The 24,445-nt window shown below is 38.8% G+C and overlaps 2 protein-coding genes across 2 annotated transcripts in view; one reads left to right on the top strand and one right to left on the bottom strand.

The window, feature by feature from the left end:
* The window catches only part of NT5DC1 (5'-nucleotidase domain containing 1), a 141,515-nt gene that overhangs the window by 16,238 nt on the left and 100,832 nt on the right, over nt 1-24,445 (top strand). The window lies entirely within an intron of this gene.
* On the bottom strand, nt 543-22,580 carry COL10A1 (collagen type X alpha 1 chain). Its single transcript, XM_069850959.1, has 3 exons — nt 22,495-22,580; nt 7,724-7,877; nt 543-2,571 (listed from the first exon to the last, which is right to left on the bottom strand). The coding sequence occupies exons 2-3, from the start codon at nt 7,860-7,862 to the stop codon at nt 689-691; spliced, it is 2,022 nt and encodes a 673-aa protein (XP_069707060.1). The 5' UTR covers nt 7,863-7,877; nt 22,495-22,580; the 3' UTR covers nt 543-688.

Raw genomic sequence — 24,445 nt, forward strand, 5'->3', positions numbered from 1 at the left:
AAAATACTGAACTAGTTTGTTGCTGCAGATAAAAAATATGTATCAAACAAAGCTAAGTGGATTTCTAGGCTTCAAAGATGTTTGCTTTTTCTTATTGTGAGAGCCTTAGATCTTTGTAACAAGTAATAATTTGTAAATCTACCTTTTTCCAAGTTGGTTATTCATTAATAAGAAAAGTGGAACTAAATTAAAACTGTGACATGGTATGCACTTTATTAGAGTTGTTTTCTTGACTCCTGTTTGATAGCTTAAAGAGAAAGCTGACAGATAGCAGGATGCTCCTGAAGTGTATTATGCAGCTGTTGTGATGAATGACTAGTCTAAGATTGTTTCCTTTGAATAATACCTTCAGCTAATTCAAGCACAGTGATGAACTGGAGTTTTTATACTCCTATTTAAAAAACAATAAAAAAACAACAGAGACTAGTGCATTATATTAATTCTTAAAATTTTAATATTGCATTCAGTTGGACAATTGATCATAATATGAAACAAATTTTTATGACATTTCTCTAAAAACATACAATATTATCCTACTAGGTTTGAACCAATCTCTTCCACCTTCTCACTCCCTCATCCATTTCTGTTGCAAAATTGAAGTTGCATGACCTGCTAATGATGAATCAGATCAGTGCCAGTTAAAATGGTCTGAAGGAGAGAGCTTCAGGACAGTGTAAGTGGGATGTTGTTACATATGAGCAAATAGGAAACCTGAGAATGAAGAATGAACGTAGTCAGAGGAATAGAGACCATTAGATTCTGAATTGGGCAGTTGGAGCCATACTTGATCATTCTCCATGAGATCAATGACAGCACTGCCAGAAGCCTGGTCAAGGTATCCTTTTGTGTACTCGTCATAGGTGTACATGAGTGGGGTACCATTTTTGTAGAGTCCAACCCAAACATTCGTCCCTTTTGCATGTACGTGGTAGGCAAAATAGTATAGCCCAGGGATCCTGCAAGTGAAGATTCCTGTCCTCGGGTCATAGTGTTGCTGCCTATTGTACAAGATTTTATCAAATTTTATGGGGACGGTCGCTGCAGGATAGGCTTTTGAGAGGATGACACTGAAAGCGGACACTGGCATCCCTGTAAGAGCTTGGTTTACTCCCTTCATGAAAGACATTCCTGACGGCTCCCGAGACTCTCCTGCTTTAACGTAGCTTTCGGGCATTATGGCTTGTCCGGGGGGACCAGGAGGTCCTGGGGGGCCCGGCAAGCCAGGCTCTCCACTGCTGCCTTTTGGCCCGGGGGGTCCAGGTGGTCCCATGGGTCCACTTAAGCCTTTTGTGGCAATCCCTGCAGGGCCCGGCAGTCCAGGAGCTCCCGGCTCACCTTTTGCACCGGGGGCTCCTGGCAGCCCAGGGGGGCCGATGGGGCCTCTGATCCCAGGTATTCCTGAAGGCCCCCTGGGGCCGGGCTCACCGTTGATTCCTGGCACCCCCTTAACTCCTTGTGGACCCATGGGACCAGGCAAGCCAGGGAGCCCAGCGTGGCCAGTGTCACCTTTTGGACCTGGGAAACCTGGGTGTCCTTTAGGACCAGCAAGACCCTGCTCCCCTGGGTAGCCCGGTTTTCCCTCTAAGCCTGGCAGACCTCGTTCCCCCTTGGCCCCTGGGAACCCTGGGGGGCCCACAGGGCCCATTTCGCCTTTGGGCCCGGGGAGGCCGTTCTCACCAGGCAAGCCTTTGGCTCCCTGAGGACCCACGTTCCCTGGTGGCCCAGCAGGACCTGGTTCGCCTGGCACGCCGGCTGGGCCTTGGTCTCCTTTAGGTCCTGGAAGGCCAGGAAGACCTTCGGGCCCTCTGTGTCCCTTCATCCCTGGTAATCCTGGCTTTCCAAATCCTGGGAGACCTGGGGATCCAGGCAAGCCAGTGGGCCCGGGCTGTCCCTTTGCTCCAGGGATGCCAGCTGCTCCTGGTGGTCCCATTGGCCCAGGCTTGCCAATGCCAGCTTCTCCAGGTTCTCCAGGGGGACCCTGGGGACCTGGGAGACCAACTGCTCCAGGTGCACCTGGGAAACCTCTGTCACCTTTCATACCTGGCTGACCCGGTAGACCATTTTCACCAGGCTTCCCTACCACAGCAGGACCTGGGGGGCCGCGGGGCCCCTGCGGACCTGGAAGACCCCTGTTACCGGGGCGCCCTGGAATGCCATATCCATTTTCTCCCTTTTGTCCGTTTATACCAGGGATACCTGGCTCTCCCTTCTCACCGGGGAGGCCTCTTGGCCCTTGAGCTCCTGGAGGTCCTTGCGGCCCTGGTTTGCCAGGAACAGACAGTCCTGCAGGGCCAGGAGTGCCAGGGGGTCCCTGTGGCCCTCTTGGGCCTGGAAGCCCGACAGGTCCAGCTTCTCCTTTCTCACCATTTAGTCCTCTTTCTCCTGGCTTTCCTGGTAGACCTGGCATGCCTGGCTTTCCAACTGCAGAGAATCCAGGTGGTCCTGGGGGACCAGGAGGGCCTTGGGGACCAGGACTTCCAAACCCTGGTTTTCCTGCTGGACCTGGTTGTCCTCTTGGTCCAATAGGGCCTGGGGGACCAGGCGGTCCTTGTTCACCCCTCATCTGCACACCTGTGAGAGAGAGGAAACCAGGTCAACCAGGGCAGCTATAACAGCATTGTGGACTTGTAGCAACATGGTGAATTGTGTGAAGAGTTAACTCAACTTAGGCCTCATAGAAGTCAAGATTCTAATACTGTATTTGGTCACTGAGAACCTGATGTCCAGAGCAGAAATGTCTCAGAGCTCTTATTTATAAAAGTAACCAGTGCAAATGTGTTGGAGTTGCTTTTTGAGCTACATGGCGTCTAGTAACCTTTTTGACATTGATACATTTTATGGTCATCACAGAGTTCGAAATATGCTGTGAAAGTCTATCTGAAGTATTAAGGAAGAAAAATAACAGGGAACTGATTTAGCAAGGTATCGTACTTGCATCTTGATGAGTGAAACCGGAGAAAGCTTCCTTTGTAGGTGTAGCTGCTTTTCTGAAACTGCTTGAGGGTACGTTTAAGAAGTAAGGGTTTTGGCCTGTCTCTCCCATTTCCAAAAGTGGGCCATGGGTCTGGGGTTTTTTTTTTTTGTAAGCACTGAATGTTACATTTTCACATACTGTCTTAAAGATTTTTGTTTGTCATAAAAATTTCATTCAGTGACAAGATCACAACTGATAAGTCATCTTACTGTGGTCACAATTGTGACATTGTTTTGTTTTTTTTAAATAATACTTCATTTTCTTAGTTATCAAAACAGCAGGTGGAGCCACTTAACCAAATGTCACAAATAGAGGAATAAACAAACAAGTTCACTGCTTAGTTTTTAGTGCACTTTGTGGGAGTTCACAGCTATATTACAAACAAGATTAACATGGATACTGTGAGACTGATTCAGTAGTTTGCAGCAACTGGCAGCATGATAGAACAAAATACCATACCTATGCTGAAAATTAATTTAAGTCATTTTAAGAAGAAAAGCCAAGACATACAGGAAGAGCCTGGAGATTTTGCTTTTTATAATGGAAACTTATTCTGCTTGATAGTTATTTAGAAAAGATTGATAGCTGATCATCAATTGGATCAGCTAAAATTTGCACTTCAGTCTCTTACAAAAGGAGCAATGTGTGTGTATGTATATATACATGTGAAAGTTTATGCAAAGACTATTCTACTGTCTCAGATAATAAATCACTTTTTCCAGTCTGCAACTGGTCTTGATGGACCAAAAATGAGATAGAGGTAGAAAACTATTCTTGTACATACTGTATTTTAAAAAATATTAGAGATGTGTATATGAAATATGTTTGATTTTTGTTTGATATTGGATCTGCAAGGTTGCCTTCTTCCTACATTGCCACAGAAATTGTCCTTATCTATGAAGTCTGGAGAGTGTACTTTGGATTTTACTGACGCATAAATTCAGCACAAACGCGTATCACCTTATTTTGCATACTTTCCTATCTCATCTTCCTTAAGGCAGTGAAAAGGAAGATAGTTGCTAAAATCCTACACACAGAAAGAGAGCAATGTCTGTAACTTCCTGACAAACTGAAAATGCAAACCCACATCCTTCTCAGCTGCAAAGGAGATTGTGGAATCTGAGTACCAGCAAAAAGTCTGGTGCAGTCTCTGGTATCTTACTGAATTCCTTACTTCTGAACTCCCAGATTTAGTAGGGTGCAATTGCAAGTTGGTTTCTCATCATATAGGAGACATGGCAAAGATATAGCAAATTTTAAGAACTACATTGTATGAAAAAAATTGCATAAGGCTTAAGCCTGTCAAAATTAACACATGCCCTGCAATGGGTAAATGTTCTTTGCACATTGCACGTTTTCTCTTCACAGCAGATAAGATAGCTGCCATCAGAGAAAACTGCTTACTCAACTGGAGGACTCAGAATATATTCCATACGTTCTCTCTATGGATAGAACTTCAAAAACTATCTGTTCGGATCACAGAGCAAAGGCAGGTCAGATCCCAGCCTAACTACAAATATCTGTATAACTTCCTGATGCTGTTCCTGTTGTAAAAGATTAGCAGAAAAATACAAATAGATTTTTATATTAACTGTATTGAATCCAAACCGAAGCATTTATGTGGGTACTCTCACAGAAAATAACAGTGACCCCAGGCAGATCTGCTTTTTGATAACCAGAATTCAAAGAACTGTGTCAAAGCCTACCAAATGTATTTTTTTTTCTTTAGCAGTCATAGTCAGTTTAATTGCTGCAGGGGCGAAAACATTCTTTTTTTTATTTGTGTTTAAGTAATATGCAGTAATTGCACTTGTTTTCTTTTTTTTATTGGCAAATTTAATCAGACTTTAGCTTCAGAGTGCTTCTCTTTCTTACTTTTTACCATGTTTTAGATGCAACTTTATATCAGTGCTACATTCACAAAGTGGTGGGTGCTACCTTTTTGGATGAGATGCTAAAGGCTGTTTCAGTATTCTTGTTGTTATGAAGATTTTCTATAAGGAACTACATTGTTTCAAAGTCATGCTGCTTTTAGATGAAAGCATCTGGTTATTGTGCTGTCCAGTGACAACAGTAAGTCCTCTGAGGAGATGTCAGCTGAACATATAAATGAAGAATGATTTTTACCAGGAAAATTGAAGAAGTGGTTGGCTCCTCTTTTTTATATATCTTACCACATATCTTGATGCAAAATTTATTTATAATCTGTGAGTGCAATCAAATTTGATTTATGTATTGAATTAAGTATGAAGACTTTAACATAACCTGCAGTGACTTATTTAAGTATTACTAAACAGTCAGACCTAGTTCAGTGACTATTCTCGACTAGGACTTTTCAAAGATTTCAAGCCAGAGAGCTACTGGTTTAAAAATTATGTCCTAGTATATTTTAAAAAAAGGTAATGCTAAACACATGCAGAAAAGGAAAGTATATTCTGACTGGAGAGCTGTCAAACCAAGATTTATTTTTTTAAACTGTTAAAACAATTGCACAAGATTGAGTGACGATTTGATGTGGTGTATGATCTGCATATGTTATCCTGAGTCACCAGTTTGGGCCTAGACTGAAATTTTAGTTCCAGGCTGTCTTTTGTCAAAACTGTACAAATGCTGCTTGAGCTAATTGCATATGAAAGAACTCACTAGGCAATACAGTTAGGTTAATTTGATTCTTTAGTCTCCTATGTTAATCTTCCATGGTCATCTCAGACTAGAAATTATGATCTCTAACAGTCTCTCCTCTGTAAACTCTTCTAAAAGCCCTATATAGGGTGTTTGTTTTCCAGACTGAAGAATAGCAGTGGTTTTCCAGTCCTTCATTTTGATGCTTGTTCACCAAATTAAGATTTGTCAAACAATTTTGAATGACTGGACTCCCACATCTATAAAACTACACTGTTCCTGCTTTTGAGGTCTAGTATATAGTTTTTATTACCTTTCTTAAATTGACAGCATTTTACGCTTCTCATATGTTGATATAAACATTCTCATTCTAAATACTAAGTTTCATGCACATTAGATTTTGTATTAGTATATAAAGTGAGAAGTTTAGTTCAGAACAATCCATTTTCCTCTTTCATGCTGTTTCCTGTCTACTCTGCTTCTTCCTTAATTTGGTGTTTGTTTCCCCCTTTCCAAATGCTTTTGACAGAGAGGGAAGAAAAACCAGTACAAGGAAATGATAATTAAGTCAAGTGTGGTAAAGGATAACCAACTAAATATTGTACTGCACTTAAAAATAATGTAAATATGTAAATAATTCTGAATAAAGCCATGGAAAGCCACTATGAAATGTCAGTGAGGGGAGAGAGGAGAAATGCAGCTCTAACCTAGTGGGAATTCCAGTTAGTAAGTCCTCAGAGTAGCTGTTTATGTACGTGTACCTAAATTCAGTCTGAGTGTGCTAGTAAGATTCCAGAAGGTCCTTGTGCTGAAGGCAAAGGATGAAACTGTGACAGTATTTTGGTCAAGCACAGAAGAACGGTTTTGAGAGTAGGCTTCCTAGCCATGCTGCTTTGACTTGGTTATTATTGCAGAGTGTTCTTGGAGCACAAAGGCTTGAGCTGATTGTGGTGATACCAGGGCAACAGCTTTGGACTCTCGTGTGCTGCTCATGAGCATCCAGTCCATAGCATCAGACTAGAGCTGATGAAATGAAATGAACCTAAATGAAGATAATGGGGATGCTGTGTCCTGATCAACAACTGTTCTGCTCTCCAGATCTATGTCTGTTGTGTTACTCCATTTTATAAGGCAGATATGGCCTAAAATGTCCTTTCTCTGGTGAAGAGAACCTTCCCTCAGTTTCTGCATTTCTACCCAAGTCTGATTATTACAACTAAAAGTAGATGGGATACAGCAAAAGTGAAATCTATTCTGAACAGCTTGTTGATGTCTGAAAGAATACAATATTGTTCTTAGTGGGTAGAGAAGGAAGTTTATGAGGAAGATTCAGATCTCTTAATTTTAGTGATGATAACTTTGAATACACTCCTGATCATCCTTGGGTGTATGATTCGTCAGATTAAACTAGTACCTAGGAAGTCAGAAGTTTTGATTTCAAGTTTTAAAAAATGCTTTGGCCTAAGCGTGAAAAAATGAAACAGAACTCGTAGTCTCAAACACAAAGTACAGCCACCCATTTGACTTTCACGGACAGAAAGGATAGCCAGAAATAAGATGTCACAATGTATAGCATTGCAATTATATATTGCCTATACAATAAAACTGATTTATGAATTAAGAACTTCTTAGTAAAAAGCTAGAACTGTTATATTACTACAAGATCAATCTCTAAATTCACAGCTAAGGTCTGTTTTGAGTAGAGATAAAGTGTTACAATGTGTGAAAATTCTTTCTGAATATTATAATGACAGGTCTGTTGTTAGAAACCCCAGTGCTGAACCAAGAAACAGGAGGATTATTATCATGTTGTTCAGAATTATGTTCATAATCATGTTGTGTTATTCCCACTACTGAAGATCAGATCTGTAGCTCTGATTTTTTTTTTCTGCTCCATATGCCTCTAATGATTATTGTGTAAATAAATTGTCTGTGGTAAGTGTCTTTGTCAATAGGAGGCAACTGCCAGGGCCACAGCTAGTTCTTTCTGCAGTGATGGCATTATTTCAATAAACTTAAACTATTAGTGGAAGTTGAATACTAATAGTATAAAGAAAGCACTTCTGTTCATGTATTGACTCACTACAAATAATTATGTTAGTTTATTATAAAAAATAATAAACTTACCTTGACTCTTTACATTGAAGGGTAGAAAATGTGGCCCCTTGATGCTGGATTGTTTCTGGTATCGCTCAGAAAAATATCCATCGCTGCCATGAACAATGTTCAGACAAAACAGCAGCAGTAACGATATTTGTAAATGCATGTTTCCAAGTCAGTTCTGTGTTAGAAAGGGGAGAAGAAACTTGTTATAAAGAAGAGCTGTTCAGTTGTGTTTCTTGTACATGAATAAATGAGTTTTCTTAAAGTAATGGTATTGTAAGTACCATAATCTTGTGCTTACTTCCTCCGGCTTTCACTAGTTGTGAAAAGTCCTTTAAGAAAGAAGGAGTCATTACTACTTTGAATGATAGAACTTAGAGTGAATAGCTAGGTTAGAGGCAATAGTCTCACTCTTAGGAAAAGAAACAATTTTAAATGGATGCCAGACTATGTATAACCACTGCCTTCAGAAACAGTCATCATTGTCATATTTACAGTTGGGCTCCAGAAGTCTATTCAGGAGTTGCATATTATCAAAAGTCCTGAAATGAAGAAAAGTTTTCTGTGGAAATGCATAGACATTTTACAACGACGTTATTGCTTCTATCTAATGCTATAGCAAATGAAGCATAAAGTCCTGGCTCCTTCAGCATCAGTGGCAAAAAATCTCCCAAGTTTGAAACCATGCTTTTATCTGTAGCCTTTAGATAGCCTCAGTGGCAGTAAGGATGCTGTCGCTGATGCTTAGACATCAACCCCCTTTCCTCCCCAACCAGAAAACATGTATCCTGTAGAAGTTACCTTCAAAACCAAGTAGAATGAAATGAAATTATAACATACCAGAATGTTGTGGAGCTCCAATGCTGAGTAATAGAGCAGTGAATCCTCCTCTATTGAGGAGGAGTTCTGCCACTGGTGAGTGAGCAGAAACTGATGATTTCAAGTGTCACCCTTGAGTATTTATATGATTTTTTTCCCCAAGCTGGGTGACTGCTGGGCATAAACTCCTCCCACAAATCAGTAAGCAGTAATTATCTGTGTCTATATGTGTATTTTTTAGGGGTGGGGGAAGCTATTTTGGGCAGTCATCCTAGATCCTGTTAAGTGTTTTTGGTTTTTTCTTCTTCTTCCCTTGGATTTCTTATTGTTGATGAAATTGCATTGCTCATAAGTAGTATTTTCTAAAATTTTATGGCCCATCTGTTATTAGAACTGAGAAAGGTAACATTGGAAAAAATTATTAACTTCTAAGTAAGGTTGGTAATTCTAAGTGCTTCGTTTGGATTCTGTAAACAATTTAAGGAAAGAACTTTAGATTTTTATTTTGAGCTGTTACTTTCAAGAGTAGCCCCTCTAAAGTCTACAAAGACTACTTCTGTGAGTAATTGTTCATTGGGATACGAGTGGAGAACTTATAGTCAATTAAGATGTTAATGAGGGAGTTGTGTGAGAACCTGAAGATTACTTTTAGGCAGTTATTGTTTTATGAGATTGTTACCTTCACATTATACATCTAGATTCTTGTTTTGATTCTGGAAGTACAGTACTGCGTCTATAAAGTTCTGCAAGTAATGTTTCTGTATTATGACTTCTTGAAATGCAGGCTTACCTTACACGGTGAGAATTTCATTATGTCTAGTTGTAACAAATGTATTGAAATACAAAGTGCTTCAATTGCAGGTGCAATGCAGGCATATGTTTGGGGCTGGTGGAGCTTTTCAGCATTCAGCAATTAATGTTTTTACAGTTATTGCCGTACTTTTTCTACATGCATGTTTTTGCAATTAAATGGTTTCAATTAAGTTAAAAAATTAAAGTACTAGTAGTTTACTGTTCTTGCATCGAACTTGATTGCAGCTTATCTCTCTTTTATTTTTTTTTTCTTCAGGTTATAAACTGGTTTTAACCTTTAAGAAGGATTGTTAAAGTAATCTTGCTTAATATATGGTACCCATACTTCATGACTTCTTTTTTTTTAATAAATAATGGATTTTTACAGTGTTTCAGCATTACTTTGATTAGTGTTCAGTACTAAATAGGCAGTAATTTTCAGTCCTTGAATTGTTTGTGACTTTGACACATCATTTAAGATTGAAGGGCAAAATAAGAGAGAAGAAGAAACAAACCTTTCTCATTTAGGATGAAACTGTAGAAGTAAATATATAGTGCATTCCGCTTTTATCAAACATCCTCAGCAAAAATGCCTGCATATAAATTACGTCTGTATTAAAACTCCTTTGCCAGTTGCAGTGTTCTTTCACATTGTTATGTGGTATTCAGTCTTGTAGGGCTTAGATTTTGAGGTGTATCTGGAAATGCTTCCCTTACACCAAAAATTAGTGGAAACATGAAGATAAATGATCCTTGTGTTTTTAACTAAAGGAACTTTAGAAGTTACTGTATGGTGAAAACTAAATACATGCTCACTTGAAATTAGTTTATGCCATTTGTGTGAGCTGTCTGGGAGCCTTTTGGTGAAGTACAGGCAATATCTATGCAGAAGAAAATATACACAGATTTCAATACCAATTGTAGAAATGCTGCAATTGAACAAGGGTACGAGCATATTATATCATAGGAATGCTAGTAAATAACCACTGTTACTGTGAGTTCTCATGCATGGTAGGTACAGAAGGGACACCTGTTACTGTTCCAACCAAAAGACTGAGCTGGTGGCCCTGAACTGTGTGGCTATCCTGTGGAATGACAGGTTAACATGGACTGAATTTTACCTGCTTTGTGTCTTTGTTTAATTCCACACTCCTCAAGTAAAAACTTTTTTGGCTTTAATGTATTATGGCAAATATCCTAGAACACAAGTTACTGTACTGAAAGAGACCAGTGGACCATCAAGTCTATTCTGCTTACAATTGTGCTAATACCTTTGCTGTATTAATGTTGTGATTTCAAGACTGCTGCAATCATGTATTTAATGTATCATTGAACTGTTCTTTTCTTCTATTCTTCTTCCTAGCCATCCCCTAAACAACACTATGTTCCATTTTTGTAAATAAACCCTTTTTGCAGCAGTGGTCTTCAGACTGAAGCCTGCTTTCCCCATTAATCTTGCACATCCACTCTGGTCAGTGGTTTTCAGAGAATGTTTGCATGTCTGAGATGGCATTTCTACTACCCCTGTATGCACTCAGTTCTTTTTAATCTTTAGAAGAAGGAAGCTTTGTCCTCAATTTGTTTGTGTTACTTCTTAAGGTGCTTCATTTAAAAATTGTTGTCTATAAATTCAAATGAGAATCTAGTCATCCACTTATGACATAGGCAGCAAGTATATGGGCATAGAGTTTATTTCCTCCTTGAAAAAATACAACTCCAGATTCTTTTTTTGTTTCACATAAATCCAAAAATAGCATTTGATTTTAAAACTTTTAAATATATGGCCCCTAGTGGGAAGTGTGGTTGTTGCTAATTTGACAATATTTGGTTAAGCAAGTTAAGGACAGCAGGCAACCATTTTATGTACACAGTTTCATGCTAATTTCTAGCCTAATTCATAAATACCCCCAAAGCAGGCACTCTTACGTTACAAAAGCATCAATAATATACGCTGATATTTGCCCAGCAGCCTCGCTTCCTGCCTTGGCTCCTTCTGGGCAGGAAGGTGAATAATCTTTCTGTGTCTGCATAAATAGAGATGATTGTGGGGTCAAAAGGTATGTACAGGCAAAACCCTTGTCCTTAATGTAAGCTCCACCCTATTGTGCTATCTTATGCTGCTACTTTGGTTTGAGGTTTTGGGTTTTTTTTGTGGGTATGGGAAAATTGAGGGAGAATTGGAATTCACTGCTTTTGTATGTTATTTCTGTTGCTGTGGCTGTTTCCTATTAGCAGAGCACTAACACATATTTATCTCTAAGCATGCATATGAAAGGTAGGCTTCGGTATATATTTGCACATGCTAAAATACATGCAGTAGACATGCTTTTGTATACCTTTTTACAGTAATGGCAGATTTTAAACAAGAAAGATTATTTGCATACCTGTTTTCAAAGTATAAACATATAGGTACTTCTGTTTTATAGTTATACATTTAGAAAGTTGTTTTAGCTTATAAATGAAGGTATTTCAGTCCCTCCTGCTCCCCCTGTCCCACTACTGTAGTAGTCAGAACAATGTTAGATCTGTTGTACCACCTCAGAACTTGCTTTTTGTTAATATGTTGGCTGCTTCTTCCCATGTAAAGGTAGCTGTGGTAGATGTAATGGTGATAAGCTTATGTCCTAAGCTTAACGGCAATAAAGAGATTCAAAATAGCATTTCTGTGGACCATTTGAAGTAGGTGCTGGAATCTCGATGTTTTTAATGCCATTTGCAGCAGCCTTCAGTGTTTAATCATGTTTGCAGATTGAATATTGTTTGTTAGAATGATAGAATAGTTTGGGTTGGAAGGGGCCTTAAAGATCATCTAATTCAAACCCTCCTGCCATGGGCAGGAATACCTCCCACTAGATCAGGCCACCTGAGGCCCCATCCAGCCTGGCCTTGAACACCTCCAGGGATGGGGCAGCCGCAGCTTCCCTGGGCAACCTGTGCCACTGTCTCACCACTCTCATCGTGAAGAATTTCTTCCTGATGTCTAGTCTAAATCTTCCCCTCTTCAATTTATAGCTATTCCCTCTCATCCTATCACTACAAGCCTTTGTAAAAAGTCCCTCTCCAGCTTTCTTGTAGGCCCCTTCAGGTACTGGAAGGCTGTTATAAGGTCTCCCCAGAGCCTTCTCTTCTCCAGTCAGAACAGCCTCAACTCTCTCAGCCTGTCATCATAGCAGACGGGCTCCAGCCCTCTGATCATCTTTGTGGCCCTCCTCTGGACCCATTCCAACAGTTCCATATCTTTCTTATATTGAGGATTCCAGAACTGGACACAGTATTCCAGGTTGGGGTCTCACAGGAGCAGAGTAGAGGGGCAGAATCACTTCCCTCAGCTTGCTGACTGCGCTTCTTTTGATGCATCCGAAGATATGGTTGACCTTCCGGGCTTCAAGTGCACATTGCCAGCTCACATCAAGCTTCTCAACAGTCAGCACCCCCAAGTCCTTCTCTGCAGGTCAGCTCTCAATCACATCATCCTCCATCCTGTACTGAAACTGTGGACTGCCCTGACCCAGGTGTAGGACCTTGCACTTGGCCTTGTTGAACATCATGATGCTCATGCAGGCCCATTTCTCCAACTTGTCCAGGTCCCTCTGGGTGACATCCCATCCTGTTCTTGAATGTTGTTGGAAAGGATGCACTCACACATGCTTTCCAAACCCCCCTATTGCTTCAGTGTCTTACTCCCACAATGTCAGTGAGAACACAGGCATAACTAACATGGATTCATGATTTGGGAAATGGGATTTTACTTGAACCACAATCCTGAAAATGAGTCACAAAGTAATGTGGGAGTCCTACAATAAGCAACTGCTTACAAGGAAGAAGTGTGGAATATCTTAATTAAGCATAAATTGTTATAAAACAAGCAACCACTCTCTATCATATATGCCATCACCACTCTCGACCCCCAATCCACCCTCATGCCCCCAAAAAAGGGAAGAAGAGAAGCAAAACTCGGAGAAAGACTGTGCTAGACGCTTATGGTAGTTGGGAACTGACTAAATATGTTCCTGGTGCTAAGGATTTTCAGTGTGATTATGCTTGGATTTATTGTTTTACTTACAGTATGTGATCTTGATTTTTGCACCATGTGAGCACAAATCATGTGCTTAATTTCAAAGAACTGTGAGTTCACTGAAAGTAATAGCTTACTGCTTTAACTTGGAATTTGTCTTATTTTTAATGATTAGCTTTTAGTCTTAATCCTGATCTTTTTGTAGTTTATAATTACTATTTGTTTAAAAATGTTACCCAAGGAACATGGCAGTGTTTACATCTTATAGTTTGGCAAGGTAATCTCAGTTGTGAAGAAAGAAATAAGAATTTGTTGGTGGAAGATTCTTCTTGTAGTTTAAAAAGTCATCTGAAAAATTTGAAGTCACTTTCTATTCATGACATAAAAATCTCAATACAGTTATTTTGCTGCTTCCAGCTTGGTATGTATGACTAGTGCTTTCTTTTGTTGTTAGTTCCAGTTCTGTTATCTGCCTGAAGTAAACTTTGAAGACACTAACTTAGTCTGTGAAAAGCTTTTGGCTATTATAGTGGATATACCTAAAACCTGTCATAGCTACCATTTTGCAAAGGACTGTAATAGCTTGTAGTGCCACTTCTGGTGAGGAAGTTTGGCAGTCTCCATTTTTAAGTTCTCGAAGAAGGATGCTTGGGAATTTCAAAGAGGGGTTGGAAAGCCTGCCATGAAATTAAAGAAGTAACTAGGTTTCCTAGTCTGTGGTGCACTTCATGACAGTCTGGAAACTGGAAAATTGTTTACCTTCCTAATTGCAAAATAAAAAGATTTGAGTTTCAGAATGCATGTTTTCTTTATAATTCATAGATGCTTGTCGAGGTAATCTGCAGGGCTGTGCAGCCCTACCCATATTCATGCTTTGAGATGCAATACACAGTTGTTCCTTCAAACAAACAAAAGAAACTGTGTTACCCCTACAGTCTTGTATTAGTCTTTTTATAGATTTAAAGCCCTTGTACTTCTAACACTTGTAATTGTGGTTAAATAAGTGTCCTACTTTCAAGTAGTAGTGGAAAGATGGTCTGTATTTATTCTGGCACTGCAAAAATGACTGACTGCTGGCCAGTTTGTTCTGTTCAGCTCAGGTAACTGTTGATCACAAGAGCTCTATTTAGTATAGCAGTATATTTAAATAGATGACACCCAGTTAAATATTTATAGTTGTATTCTGACTGAATTAACTTACAGGGGTACTGAATAACCATGCTGAAAACTCAGTAAAAATGTGTTCTATATGATTTCTAGAGAAAACAGAGATTGACATGATTTTTTGATAACACATTCCTCAGCCAAATAGTATTATTTATGAATGCTTTTTATCAAAACTACATTATTTGAGGTCCCATTTTGTTATGCTTGTATAAAGATAAGATATATCTTTTATATATTCTATAGAATTTATGATACTGGAATAAAACATACCAAGTATTGGTGTTAGAAAGATATTTTCCAGTACCTTGGCTGTGCTGCTGGCCTGACCTTATTCCTTCCTTGTTTTGATGTCTTCTTGCCCTGCCTCTGAAAATAAAAATAATAAATATTGATGAAATGAATGTATTAATTTGAAACTCATATCAGTTGTGTGGCTTTAAATGAAAACTGAGGAGTTTTCAAAATACTGAAAACACAAAGCTGGTTTTATATATTCATCTTTTCTGTCACAAATACGTTTCTGATTAAGTACTGTAAATGTTTATATATTTAAAGTCCTGTTTTTCACTAGATTTCTTTGAAAATTTAAACATGCAAGTGATGCCAGGACTTGTCTTTCTGATGGAGAAGAAAAGCAGAAATACCCAGTTACTTTGTGCACAATTTAGGAAAATAAAATTCAAAGGGCCTGACCACTGAATAGTTTCAGCAGGTATGAAAATTTGACTTTGAACTTTAAAGAGAGGATTGCACGAAACTGTTTCTGGAGCTGCTTAAACATAACCAGATAAAAAGATTTCCAGTTCCTTTTACCTGCAGATGCTCATTTTTGGCCTTCTACCTGATGACACAACTGAGAGTGCAGTCAACAATATTATGACTTATGAAGCTTTTCTATAAGCTGTATTAGTAAGACCTTGATTTGGACTGAAGTGCAATCTTTGCTGGGAGTGATGGAAGAAAGGAGGCTTGTTTACCATTGGTTCAGATAATTTCATAGGATGTGTTATATGATCTTAAACACATGAAATTTATAATTGTTCTTTAAAGATTACTGCAAGTGTTCTTTCTTTTATAGTAAGTGTCTGAGGTTCTGGTTTGAAAGCCTGATATGTAACAAGAGACAAAGCGTTTACATAAAAATGCTAAATAGTCACAGTTAGTTTTTTGGAGGATTTTTTGGGGAGAGGGGGAGGGGGGTTGGAAGTGGTGGTCATATTTTTGTGTTTTCCGTAATTCATTCTCTGTTTTTCTCTGACTTTTATTAGAATATTTAATACCTGTTCCGCCTCCTCACCTGCTGAAGTCGAGGTTTTTTTCAGACCTCTTCTTGGCCAACAGTGAATAAAATAGAAGCCATAGTATAAGAAGGGTGGGAACCATCCCTACTTTCCCAAAGGTGAAAAAGTTCAAGCAGCTCCCTCAGGTATCCCATAATTAAAAGAATCTTCCAAATACTTGGTGCAAAATAGGTGTAACAGCTGCTTTTTCAAGCGTACCCATTGGAACAGGTAGTCAGCCTGCTGAATAGTTTCATTCATTGACCTTACTACCTGCTGTGGTTTGGACAATTGGCACAGAGTTGTTTTTAAACTTCCATGTATAAAAACAGATGCCAAAGGTTCGATGGGGGGTGGAGGGGAAATCCAGACTTTTACAGCCAGAACAAATAAAAGTTGCCTGAGTGCACTTTAAAAATAAGGGATTTATTTAATTTTTTTTTAAGTCTGACATTTCAAATATTGCTAATTACTTTTAATTTTTTGGTATTGCAGCTTAGGAAAGTTCTGTTGGTGGGTGCATATAAACTTTCAATACTCTCCAACTTATGCACAATATGCTTGATTCCATGGAGCCTAATTGTTCCTGATGATTATTAATAGAACTGGTTTTAGTTTTGCTACTCTGAGACTGGATTTTACAAGCATTACATTCTCATAAAGGGAAGTCATAATTACCTGCTGGGTAAGCAAGGATCTCCACAGAGTTAATGGTTAAGAGCCTGTTGTATTTCTACTGTATACAGAAGTAAAAGTAAAAATGAAAAGAAAAAAGTAAGAAGTAGAAGGAGTAAAAGTAGAAATTAAGTGCTTTAAGATTTTGACTGAAGAACTCTTGGATTTAGGTATGCAGGTTCCACTGAAGCTATTAAGCCTTTCTGGTCATTCGCAGTAAATTAACTGAACCTTTGTAATTGTCACAGCTTAAGAACATACCCTTGGAAAGGTAATGGCTGCTTGAGTTGTATGTAGCTAGTGCTGTAATGTGAATGTATTTAAGCCTTAACAAATTTACTGAAAATCAGAGCAGCTGTGAGGCAGCAAACTGAATCTTCAAATGCCAGGCCTGTGTGATCTGTAACCAGTAACCACCTTCTGTTCTTGAAACAGTTTCTTAGGCACTAGCTTAGCTAGAAATCTAGTTAAAAGTAAAGTTTCTGGGACTCCTTTTGTTAAACAGCTCGTGGTCTGCCGTAAGGAAGGAGAAGGCTGCTCTGCTGTCAGCAGCTGCTACCAAGGTGCTACAGCATAAGACTGGTACCAGATTTCAAGGAAGATTTTTCTGACATGCTAATATTACTGTAGGTTTGGAGTGGAAGAGGTCTTTCACCCATCTGCAGTTGTCAGCATAAAGAGATAGGACTTTGAAATGGGGTTGAGAAAGAAAGTCATATAGGATAGGAAATGGGATATAGATGGAAGGAGCCATTTATCTGTTTCATATAGCCCAGATTGCAATGTGGAGTCTGAATTTTATGGTTATCTCAAGCAACCTCTTTCTTGAGGAATTCTTGTACAACCTATGGATTTCTGTAGTAACAAAAGACAAAAGAAGATGAGGGAGTACGCTGCAGCTCCTGGTTCTCAGCTTTTATGTAGCCATCACTGCATTTGTTTTCCGACCAAACTTTCATAAAGTGAGGAAGACCTCTGGGCTTTTCACAACATGACATAAATGTAAGCCTATGTAAGACACAAATTAAAGAGAAATGATATTTGGGTATGGCTGAGTTGGAAATAAAACTGCCATAAATGTAGGTTCCTTAACCTGGACCTGAACCCAGTCTATCTGGCTGTATGCAGGCTGTTGGACCTTAGTGCTAAAAAGCTGAAGCAGTCCGGCTGCAACCTTTCTGGAGCTGCTACAAAACCAGAGGGAAAGGCATGGTAAATGAATTGGGGTTAACTTGTGCTGCATACCACATTGTAGAAATGAGCAATCTCCATCTATAACTTGTTTGAGATGATGTGCTGTGCATTTGCATCTTGTGCATACTTATGGGTGTATTAATTTTGCTATGTATTATACTGTTTTGACTGAGGTTTGAAACTAACTGTAGTTTGAGAATGAAACTGCTGCAGTTGCATTTCATTTTATTCTCCTTACTGTATGGATTTAGTAGATCTTTACAGTGCTTGAAAATCACCTTTAGAAAATCTTTGGCAAAGGAAGTCTGTTGTCCAAATTGCAGCAGTCTAGGTTTCTGATCAGAGCTTTAAAATGTATTCTTTAAATGTATTTTGCCTGGCTGGGTAATGTATATTATTGTTGCAGCTATAGCACTGAAATATAAGGGAGTGAGAGTTGATCAAGATCCAAGGAGTTCTTCATGGATTCATCTCAGACAGAAATGTAGAGGTGTACCTTAAGTGGCTCTTTTCCCTAGCACATGTTCCAGACTATTTAAATGGTGCAAAGATTTGGCCACTCACAAGCTGTAGATTCCAGTTTGAGAGCTAGTATCACTATTTGTCTTCAGACAAAAAAATTATCGTATGATGATTTGGAGGTTTTTTTAACACATAAGAAATAAGGTAGGATATATGTAAACCGTGAAGGTTCTGAGACAGCTTGCTATGTTACTCCATGAGCTGGCAGTGTGCACTTGCAGTCCAGAAAGCCAACCATATCCTAGGCTGCATCAAAAAAGTAGAACCAGCAGGTCAAGGGAGATGATCCCCCCCACTCTGCTCTGCTAACATGAGACCCCATCTGGAGTACTGCATTCGGTTCCAGAGTCAGTTCCTCAGCATGGGAAGGACACAGATCTATTGGAGCAAATGCAGAGGAGGGCCATGAAGATGATCAGAGGGCTGGAGCACCTCCCATGTGAGGACGGGTTGAGAGAGCTGGAGTTGTTCAGCCTTGGAGAAGGGAAGGCTTCAGGGAGACCTTATAGCAGCCTTCCAGTACTTAAAAGGGGCCTACAGGAAGTCTGGGGAGGGGCTCTTTATCAGGGAGTGCAGTGACAGAACAAGGGGGAATGGTTTTAAGCTGAAGAGGGGAGATTTGCATTAGATATTAGGAAGAAATTTTTTTACTGTAAAAGGTGGTGAGGTGCTGGAACAAGTTGCTCAAAAAGGTTGTGGATACTCCATTCCTGGAGGTCTTCCAGGCCAGATTAGAGGGAGCTTTGAGCAACCTGATCCTAGTGGAAGGTGTCCCTGCCCATGACGAAGGGGCTGGAACTAGATGATTTTAAGGTCCCTTCCAACCCAAACCATTCTATGATTCTTTGAATTTTTTAACCAGACAAAGTATGGAACTTGTGAAGCTGTGGCTAAAACAAGTGCTATTACCTGATATGGTATCTATGTTTTGCTTGACACATTTTATTCACGCTAGTTTTTTCACACCATTTCTTATTAAATCTGGTAGTGTCAATTCAATGTTGTCTCATTGCCATTGCATGATTTATCCAATTAGTATCTGGTTATCTAGTTCTGCACTAGAAACAAAGAAAAAATCTGTTTTTGTATTTGCGATCTCATTCTGCATGCTACCTATTTTGTTTTAAAGATACTTCACATGTTTTGGTTAAGTGAGAAATAGGCCTGTATCAGATTTATATGTAGTACGGTCAAAACGATCCTTGTATACAGAAGATCCATCAGCAAATTCAGTAGAAGTTAGAGGAATGAGATTTGGAATTTGATTTTTGGATTAAATACCTTCGTTTACTAGCTTGAAATACTTTTATATAAAGCTGAAAATAAAAACAGAATGTTAAAAGACGCTCAGAACCCAGACATAACGTTGTTTGTACGTTGAAATATTAGATCACCAAGAATGCATGTTAGGTCACTCAGAGAGAGCTTATTGTTTCAGAAAATAGACTTTCTGTGTACCTATAGTGGGATGTATTTGCTTACCTATGTAAAAGTAAGTAAAAGTAAAATTAACACCAATGGCGTGTTTTTTTTCTCCTGGTCCTTTTTATACCCGTCTAAATCCAGATCTTTTCTGGCGTGTCCTGTGTACATAAATTGTGTTGGGTTTCAGAGCTGGATTCCACCATGGGCTGTGCTGATGACGCAGGATGTTTACATGAACTGTGCTGAGTTTCTGGCATATTTCACTCTCTGAGGCTTTTGTGCAGTAATGTATTCCTGAGACACTCATGTCATTTAGAACAGGGTTTTTGTTTGTTTGTGCACCAATAGTTTGCAGATACTTTAAGGGAAAACATATTTAGGCTAGTCATGCAGGGAGTGTCAAGTCTGCTGGAAAACTGAAAGCTGGCAGGAGTATGAATAGAATTTCTTTGATATGTGAAATAATCTCTGCACAACCTTGAAAAACTACTTAATATTAAAGAATAGTTTTAATACTTTTACACTTTCTGGGGGTCAGAAATGCTAAATAAAAAACAAACTTCTGCATCGATAAAGGAACATCTATTTTAGAAACTTAATGGAGGTAATAGGCATGATTTTTTCATGTTCTTTCTAGAACTGTTAGAGTATTTAAACTTCTACTAGATCATCTTTTATAATCATAGAATCACCAGGTTCGAAGAGACCCACCGGGTCATCGAGTCCAACCATTCCTATCAAACACTAAACCATGCCCCTCAGCACCTCATCCACCCGTCCCTTAAACACCTCCAGGGAAGGTGAATCAACCACCTCCCTCGGTAGCCTGTTCCAGTGCCCAATGACCCTTTCCATGAAAAAGTATACAGAACTAGAGTAGAGAATTTTTTCCCTACTATTTTTATTAAGGAGTTGACAGTTTTAAACAAATCTTTCTGAACAAGGAAAAGCCTCAGGTATAAAAACTTGGAGTTGGAATAGTGATAATTTGGCAAACCTTACAATTCCCACTAGAAATGAAGCAAACCAGTTATAACATCAGGTAAATATTTTAATGGTTAAGCTCTTTTCGCTTCAGATTTTAAAATTCAGGATGCTGATTTTTGTGTTTTGAGGAAAATTACTTTCACAATCTTTACTTTTTTATTATTACTTTTAAATGTATATTTAATATTATTAAAAGCTGTTTAATCTACAAAAACTGGTGTTGAAAGTGTTATGCATTGCAACTAAATTACTACAAATTAAAATGAAACCTTCCTGAGGAAAAAAACCCAAGTATACAAGTGGCCTTTATAATTCTACAATTCTATAATTTAAAGCATGATCAGTTGTGATCTCTGCATTCCTTCTCCTTGCTGAAAGTTGCCATCCTCTGAGAACCTCTGCCAAACAATGCTGAGAGTAAGAAACTAGGTCTTAGGAAAAGTTTAAATTCACAAGTACACTAGCTTCAGGCTTGCCATTTTTTCCCCACTGGGATTTCTTTTCTTCTTCATCTTATTTACAAAGTTTGCATCTGGAGAAGCTTTTAAAGATGGGTATTGCAATGTTCCTGGCTCTTCTTTGAAGAACAGTGTTTTTTACTTTTGAAGTATAAAAAAATGTCAAAGTTGGTAAGACCTGTTCTTTCTTTTTTTTAATTTTGTTTTCCAAAGGTCTGGCATTTGTTTTCTTTAGTCTAGTACAGAATGTTTGCTCTGAATTTTAGGTTTTGTCCTTTAGTATGAGGACTTAGAAATGCTTTCTGTATTCTCTATTTTAGAGCTGGTTGGAATATTAATCCATCACATTGATGGATGCATATTAGTGCATCCAGTGGAGGGGGTGGAATATAAGATGTCTTTGGAAACTGGTTAGTCATTATAGCACATAAGTACAAAGAGAGGATTGGATTTTTAAAGCTCTGCACGTATGCATAAATGATCACTCTTCGGCTACATCTGTCAAAGCAATCAGAATGTAACTATTAGCCCTCTTTTCCATTTCCTTTTTTCTTTTCTTTCTGTTTCAGCTTAGGGGGGTTTTGTTGGTTTTTTGTTGGTTTTTTTCTGCCCTTTGTTTCCTCCTGGATGTTGTGGTTAGGCAGGTATTAAGGATTTTCATGGTTATACAGATTTCTAGCTCTTCTTCGTGCCCATATGCCAGGAATCTTGAATGCATGTATATGGCTACTGCTGTTTCAATGACAGTAGGTAAAATAGTAAGTAAAAGTATAGATGACCGTGTATCAATGTTTGGTTCCCACTGTTATCTTTTAGTTTACTTAGGCACAGTCCACAGATGCAATGCTGTCCAGAAAGATTTGACCTTGCTACCTGCATACTGTGCACAATAAAGTCATGGTGCTTATGTGCAGTGAACACAATGTTTCAGGGGAAGTTTTATTTCATATATAAACTAAAGTGAAGATTTTTTTCTGGAGGCCTTGAGCTTAATGTGTACTACAGTTGTCTGGAAAGCCTGGGCTGACAGGATCTATAACTGAGAAAATAAGGAAATGTTATATTTGCCCTTTCAATCAAGAGGGAGCCATTGTCAGAGGGGGTTGGAATTTGATGGAACGGGAGTTGCGCCAAGGACAGGAGTTGTGACTGCCCAGCAATAAATGATAGAAGCAGAAGAGAAATAAATGAGAAAATGAACTCTAGTTGAGAGTCTTTCTTATACCCAGATGAATATACTTTACAGTAACAATGGTTTTGTTGATTTGTTTTTCTTTGTGGTTGTTTTTTTCAGCAGAACAGAACTAATGAGGCAAAATGCATTTTAAGAATAATTCTTCCTTTGCCTTACCTCTACTATACTGTTGGCTTTTTTTTTTTCTCAGCCTGTCAGTTCTTGAATGTTCCTTCCCAAAGTCTGCAAAAGGCAAAATGGCAAGCTAAGGACTCAACAGAGGCAACTTTGTTTTCAGGCTATCCTCTTTCCAACAGAACATCAGAATGTGCTCTTACTCCTCTCAGTGCAGCAGAGCTGCTTCTTCTGAAGTGTCTCTGGGCTGGTGGAAGTGGATGTTAATGGAGAACACAGGTAGCTTTTAACTAGAAATGTAAATGCCACAGACTTCATACATAAAGCATATAAGCAATACATTTTAGAAATGAAAGCCTGTCTCTGCCTTTCAGTGATTTGTTCTATGCATTTCTTTCCATATTCCATCTTCAGTCTTGCTTTCTGTTTCTCCGTGTATTTGGTGCTTCCTCCTTACTCTGTTTTAGCTATGCCATTCAGCATGGCATGGGTGAAGGAATTTGTTCATGTTTCTTATATCAGGTCTTGATGCTCACACATTATCAAGCAGGAGTTCCTTGGAGCCAAGCAGTTTGAGTAGGGTAAGAGTCCTTTTCTGAAAAGGGAGGCCCAGATGGAGAAGGAAATATATTTTTGAAATTGGGTAAAGTTGAGGCTTTCAATAGCAAGAAACTGCTGCATTATACACTGTATTCCTGCTGCATATTATCTGACCATATTGACAAAGAACCACTGCTTTTAAATCCAGTAATTTACCTAACACATAGTTTAGGTCATATTTTAGTCTGTTTAAACCTCTCTTCAAAAATATTGTATTCAAAACTCAATATTTAGCATTAGACCATCACATATGTGGTCTAAAATGCATAGCTATAAAAATGCAACCTGAGACAAGAGCCAGCTACCCTGAAACTTCAGAAGGAAACAGCATCTACTTAAGGTGAAAGCTTTGGATTTTCTAATTTTATTATTATACTTTCTGTTATGCTGTCTGATAGCAGAGTTTTCAGCCTCTGTCATCTTAAATAGCACCCTTCTCATTCAGCACAACTGAAGGTCATTTGAATCTGAGTACTAGCCTGGACATACTGGATAAGAATTAAGTTTCACATTTCTCACTGTTTTGTACACACTTAAAAACCTGCTTCTTGTCTCTTAGCTGTGAGAAGCTGCACAGTACCTTAGGTTTGTAATAAATGTTTCTGCTGTGGTGACAGGCCAAGAATGCAATCTGCTCGATCAGGTCAGCTTTGGAATTCATGACACTTTTCATTTTTTATGTCCATGAACTTGAAGGGACCTTCTTCCAACAAGAAAGACATACGGATATTTTTATGGTATGCCACTTGTTTCAGATTTCTTCTTGCAGTTGTTTACTCACATGTTTTTTTCAATTATATTTAAACCTGATGAGACTGAAGAGCCTTCTTGCTATCTGAGAAATCATTACCAGGTTTACCAGTAATTCTCTGGAGTCTTAACACGTGTCTTCAGCTTACTCTCCTTTGAGCAAAACATAGTTTTAAGTATTTTCAGTGACTGAATCCAGACTAGGTCATTACAATAATTCATTCCAATTGTCATAACACAAACCAAAGAAGCTTGCCCAGTAGCTTCTGTTTCTGCCCAAAACATATCTTTAAGCACATGACATCCTAGTCTTTATTTAACTGTGAGTTGCTCTGTTTGCTTTATAGAGAGCTCCTAATCCTCGAGAGGAGAATTCCTACTTCACACCATGTAGTGAAGCTTCCTTTAAATGATTTGTCATCACATCTTTGGAATGTTTGGCTGGAGTTTGGGATTTTCTTAATTTTAAATGTAAATTCTCTGTTACTATGCACTATCATTATACTATGCAAGAAAAATTGATCTTTGTAAAACTACATGGGCTTGTTTTGATTTGGGAGAATGTAGGCATCCGGAGCTATCACAGATCACTAGTTCAGACACAATCTGTCCTATATCTCCAACTTCATGAGGTTCAACAAGGCCAAGTGCAAGGTCCTGCACCAGGGTTGGGGCAATCCCCAATTTCAGTACACGATGGGGGATGACATGATTGAGAGCTGCCCTTTAGAGAAGGACTTAGGGGTGCCTGTT

This window comes from Phaenicophaeus curvirostris, chromosome 2 (assembly GCF_032191515.1).
Source record: "Phaenicophaeus curvirostris isolate KB17595 chromosome 2, BPBGC_Pcur_1.0, whole genome shotgun sequence".
Lineage (NCBI taxonomy): Eukaryota > Metazoa > Chordata > Aves > Cuculiformes > Cuculidae > Phaenicophaeus > Phaenicophaeus curvirostris.